This window comes from Trachinotus anak, unplaced genomic scaffold (assembly GCF_046630095.1).
Source record: "Trachinotus anak isolate AG129_WGS33_773 ecotype Australia unplaced genomic scaffold, CSIRO_AGI_Tana_v1 ptg000016l, whole genome shotgun sequence".
Classification (NCBI taxonomy): domain Eukaryota; kingdom Metazoa; phylum Chordata; class Actinopteri; order Carangiformes; family Carangidae; genus Trachinotus; species Trachinotus anak.
In genome coordinates, this window is record NW_027273867.1 from 24,096,263 (window position 1) to 24,102,262 (window position 6,000).

Below are 6,000 nucleotides of genomic sequence, written 5' to 3' on the forward strand. Positions count from 1 at the left end.
AGCAATGGGCACTTCTTAGCCTGGTACCAACAGAGAGATGGAGAAAAACCTAAACTGCTCATTTACTGGGCTACCCGTCGAGCATCAGGGATTCCAGCTCGTTTTACAGGCAGAGGATCAAACTCTGACTTCACTCTGACCATCAGTGGAGTCCAGGCTGAAGATGCAGCAGTTTACTACTGCCAGAGTTTACACTCTATCAACAGTCAGTGGGTGTTCACACAGTGAAAAAGTGTCGTACAAAAACCTCCCTCAGTCACTGAACAGAAACTGAACTGAAACTGCTGCGCTCATGTCAACATGTTGATGCTTCAGTATATTAACTGGAAAGATAAAACCCAAAAGAGCTGACAGTCTCTCCACTGCATCCACATGCTCCAACATCACAACAGGAAGGTCAAAGGTCACATGTGAAGGTCATCATGCACAGAGCTGCTTGTTAGTAAAAAGTCTTTCATATGACCATCCATACCTGCAGCTCCCACCAGGTTGAGGATGTGATGCTGAGAGTCTGAATGAATCAGTTTGTCCAATCATTTCTTTGTGAGATCATCACCAAGCATTGACAATGTCCCTGAGACCTGATCCAGAAACGACAGTAGTCACTGCCCTCATATACTTACATGCAGGTCTAGTTTGTTGTTTGCTTTTATTCTGTCAGACAGAAATATGTATTTTATACATTGTGCTTCTGCTTTGCATATTTCAGTTAGTTTCTAACAATGAAGCACAATGTGGTCTTTTTTGGTCCACATTTCTATTAACATTAATATATTTCATTTTACTGTTTTGAAATTCTTGAGTTATGAGACTTTCTCTTCCATATACTGAATTTGTTTAGTACTCAATGATGAAGTGTTTGTAACAAGATGACAGGCGACTATCAAAATCAAACAGGAAATGATTATAATCAAATCAAATCAAATTCTGATGCATCTTCTAATCTAATCTTATATTCAGAAATGTATTATCAGACACACACACACACACACACACACACGTAATCTGTTCTGTTTAAAAAAATACACCTCATCCACTATATCTACAGATGTGTGGTAATATATTTAACATGAAAACGTTTCTTAATACAATTATCTAATTTCAAGCATCTGATCAGAGTCACACAAAAAGAGGTGGATAAAGTATCACAAACATGACTGAAGTAAAAGTACAGTTACTGCAGAAAAACAGGAAAGTAAACGTAGCCAACAACATGAATACTGAAGTTAGAGAACAAAGGTATCAACTGTAAAAAATGAGATGTGATTTTTTTTATGATAAATGATCAACATCCAAACAGAAGAGGATCATTTCTTTAACATGGAGAATAGATGAAGAGGGTCAGTGCTGCTTGTTTCAGTCTTTCTCCATCACAGCAGAACATCATGGTGTGAACCTGGTATCACATCAGGATGTTTCCCCTCAGCGCCGAGAGTGACTTTAAATCTTCAAAGACAAAAGAAGGTGTGACTGATAAAAATGTAAAATAAAAATGTGATTTAATTTCCACCAACCAGCTATGACACTGGTTTCTGTGATGTGTGAAGTTTGAGGCTGATGACACAGAATCAATTTTAACTTGTTCAATTCATTGTCTCAGAAAGGTGAATTCCAAACAATGTCAAAGATTTATTTCAGGTTTAAGGAGGGAGGAGCCAGTGTTTCATAAGAAACATGATGGATAAACAAGATACAAATGTCTAATGAACCTTCATCCAGAGATTTAAACAATAGAAAAATAAAATGTATAGTGTGTGTGTGTCTGTGTGTCTGTGTGTGTGTGTGTGTGTGTGTGTGTCCTCAGTGAACTGTATCAGTCAGTTCAGTTTCTGTTCAGTGACTGAGGGAGGTTTTTGTACGACGCTTTTTCACTGTGTGAACACCCACTGACTGTTGATGTAATGTTGACTCTGACAGTAGTAAACTGCTGCATCTTCAGCCTGGACTCCACTGATGGTCAGAGTGAAGTCAGAGTTTGATCCACTGCCTGTAAAACGAGCTGGAATCCCTGATGCTCGAGTGGTAGCAAGGTAAATAAGCAGTTTAGGTTTTTCTCCATCTCTCTGTTGGTACCAGGCTAAACGGTGCCCGTTGCTGTCAACATAAACGTTCTGACTGGTCCTACATGTGATGACGACAGAGGCTCCCAGAGCAGAGCTCACTGCTCCAGACTGAGTCACTGTGACCTGTCCTCTGGACTCTGAGGACACAGAGACACAAACATAAAGCAGAGTCATGGTTTTGTCGGCTTCATTTCAGAGGGACGGATGTTGATAGAGGAAAGGAGTTTGATTCTCTGGACTTTACCTGTGAAGCAGCAGCAGAGGAGAGTCCAGATGAGGACGGAGATCAAAGTCATGTTTTTGATGAGGAGGATTTGTGTGTCTTCTGTTGTGATGAAGGACAGTTGTCAGTCATCCAGTCTTCAACTGTCAGGACTATAAACTCTCCCAGAGCACTGGAGCATGGTGCTGCTGATGCAAAGTGGCTCTCTATGGAAATGCTCTGACTGACTCCAACAGACCTCCACAAGATCTTTTACATAACAGAAATACTTGGAATTTAACTACATTACCTGAGTTTGGTGAAATGTGGATTCTAAACAATTTACAGGATTTTCTCCATGTTCAGAACAGGAGGGAGTCACCAGAAAACCTGCTTCAACTCATCTGATGAACAACAGAAAGATGGAAATATCAAATATATTGCAATAACAAACTTCAAGTTTTATGATTTGATGATTTTATGATGTGTTAATGAGATCAGCATCTCAGGAATCATTTAATTAACACATCATAAAATCATTCTGTCAAAAGCACTTAAGGTTTGAATGATAACTGGAAACAACCAGAGTAAAATGAGATTCATGTCAAGTGAATTTTGTTATTTAATTGGTATCAAAATGTATACGTACATTTTATGACAGAAACAGATCTGTATAATGTTTATGTCCAAATATTGACTTGTGTGTTTGCATGTGTGTGTGTTAGTGTGTGTACATGTCTTTATATGGTTGTGAGAAAACTTTTTTTTTTTCAAACCATCACTTTGGGGACATTTTAGCTTTATGAACACATTTTAGTCAGAGCATTTCCATAGAGAGCCACTTTGCATCAGCAGCACCATGCTCCAGTGCTCTGGGAGAGTTTATAGTCCTGACAGTTGAAGACTGGATGACTGACAGCTGTCCTTCATCACAACAGAAGACACACAAATCCTCCTCATCAAAAACATGACTTTGATCTCCGTCCTCATCTGGACTCTCCTCTGCTGCTGCTTCACAGGTAAAGTCCAGAGAATCAAACTCCTCTCCTCTATCAACATCCGTCCCTCTGAAATGAAGCTGACAAAACCATGACTCTGCTTTATGTTTGTGTCTCTGTGTCCTCAGAGTCCAGAGGACAGGTCACAGTGACTCAGTCTGGAGCAGTGAGCTCTGCTCTGGGAGCCTCCGTCACCCTCACATGTAGGACTAGTCAGAACGTTTATGTTACCAGCAACGGGCACCTCTTAGCCTGGTACCAACAGAGAGATGGAGAAAAACCTAAACTGCTTATTTACTGGGCTACCACTGGAGCATCAGGGATTCCAGCTCGTTTTACAGGCAGAGGATCAAACTCTGACTTCACTCTGACCATCAGTGGAGTCCAGGCTGAAGATGCAGCAGTTTACTACTGTCAGAGTCAACATTACATCAACAGTCAGTGGGTGTTCACACAGTGAAAAAGCGTCGTACAAAAACCTCCCTCAGTCACTGAACAGAAACTGAACTGAAACTGCTGCACTCATGTCAACATGTTGATGCTTCAGTCTATTAACTGGAAAGATAAAACCCAAAAGAGCTGACAGTCTCTCCACTGCATCCACATGTTCTAACATCACAACAGGAAGTTCAAAGGTCATATGTGAAGGTCATCATGCACAGAGCTGCTTGTTAGTAAAAAGTCTTTCATATGACCATCCATACCTGCAGCTCCCACCAGGTTGAGGATGTGATGCTGAGAGTCTGAATTAATCAGTTTGTCCAATCATTTCTTTGTGAGATCATCACCAAGCATTGACAATGTCCCTGAGACCTGATCCAGAAACGACAGTAGTCACTGCCCTCATATACTTACATGCAGGTCTAGTTTGTTGTTTGCTTTTATTCTGTCAGACAGAAATATGTATTTTATACATTGTGCTTCTGCTTTGCATGTTTGAGTTTCTAACAATGAAGCACAATGTGGTCTTTTTTGGTCCACATTTCTATTAACATTAATATATTTCATTTTACTGTTTTGAAATTCTTGAGTTATGAGACTTTCTCTTTCATATACTGAATTTGTTTAGTACTCAATGATGAAGTGTTTGTAACAAGATGACAGGCGACTATCAAAATCAAACAGGAAATGATTATAATCAAATCAAATCAAATTCTGATGCATCTTCTAATCTAATCTTATATTCAGAAATGTATTATCAGACACACACACACACATAATCTGTTTTGTTTAAAAACATACACCTCATCCACTATATCTACAGATGTGTGGTAATACATTAACATGAAAACGTTTCTTAATACAATTATCTAATTTCAAGCATCTGATCAGAGTCACACAAAAAGAGGTGGATAAAGTATCACAAACATGACTGAAGTAAAAGTACAGTTACTGCATAAAAACAGGAAAGTAAACGTCGCCAACAACATAAATACTGAAGTTAGAGAACAAAGGTATCAACTGTAAAAAATGTGATTTTTTTTAATGATAAATGATCAACATCCAAACAGAAGAGGATCATTTCTTTAACATGGAGAATAGATGAAGAAGGTCAATGCTGCTTGTTTCAGTCTTTCTCCATCACAGCAGAACATCATGGTGTGAACCTGGTATCACATCAGGATGTTTCCCCTCAGCGCCGAGAGTGACTTTAAATCTTCAAAGACAAAAGATGGTGTGTCTGGTAAAAATGTAAAATAAAAATGTGATTTAATTTCCACCAACCAGCTATGACACTGGTTTCTGTGATGTGTGAAGTTCGAGGCTGATGACACAGAATCAATTTTAACTTGTTCAATTCATTGTCTCAGAAAGGTGAATTCCAAACAATGTCAAAGATTTATTTCAGGTTTAAGGAGGGAGGAGCCAGTGTTTCATAAGAAACATGATGGATAAACAAGATACAAATGTCTAATGAACCTTCATCCAGAGATTTAAACAATAAAAGAATAAAATGTATAGTGTGTGTGTGTGTGTGTATGTGTGTGTGTGTCCTCAGTGAACTGTATCAGTCAGTTCAGTCTCTGTTCAGTGACTGAGGGAGGTTTTTGTATGACGCTTTTTCACTGTGTGAACACATACTGACTGTTGATATAGTGAAAACTCTGACAGTAGTAAACTGCTGCATCTTCAGCCTGGACTCCACTGATGGTCAGAGTGAAGTCAGAGTTTGATCCTCTGCCTGTAAAACGAGCTGGAATCCCTGATGGTCGACTGGTAGCACCATAAATTAGCAGTTTAGGTTTTTCTCCATCTCTCTGTTGGTACCAGGATAAATAGTTTGAGTCATAAACGTTCTGACTGGTCCTACATGTGATGGTGACAGAGGCTCCCAGAGCAGAGCTCACTGCTCCAGACTGAGTCACTGTGACCTGTCCTCTGGACTCTGAGGACACAGAGACACAAACATAAAGCAGAGTCATGGTTTTGTCGGCTTCATTTCAGAGGGACGGATGTTGATAGAGGAGAGGAGTTTGATTCTCTGGACTTTACCTGTGAAGCAGCAGCAGAGGAGAGTCCAGATGAGGACGGAGATCAAAGTCATGTTTTTGATGAGGAGGATTTGTGTGTCTTCTGTTGTGATGAAGGACAGCTGTCAGTCATCCAGTCTTCAACTGTCAGGAATATAAACTCTCCCAGAGCACTGGAGCATGGTGCTGCTGATGCAAAGTGGCTCTCTATGGAAATGCTCTGACTAAAATGTGTTCATCAAGTTAAAATGTCCCCAAAGTGATGG

At 39.8% G+C, this 6,000-nt stretch overlaps 1 gene segment (V, D, J or C); it reads right to left on the reverse strand.

Annotated features, from left to right (window-relative positions):
• The window catches only part of LOC139634471 (Ig kappa chain V-III region MOPC 63-like), a 39,233-nt gene extending 33,532 nt beyond the window's left edge, over nt 1-5,701 (reverse strand). The window contains 1 exon segment of the V gene segment in view: nt 5,338-5,701. Within this exon segment, the coding sequence occupies nt 5,338-5,686 (349 nt within the window).
• Between the last annotated feature and the right edge of the window lie 299 nt (nt 5,702-6,000).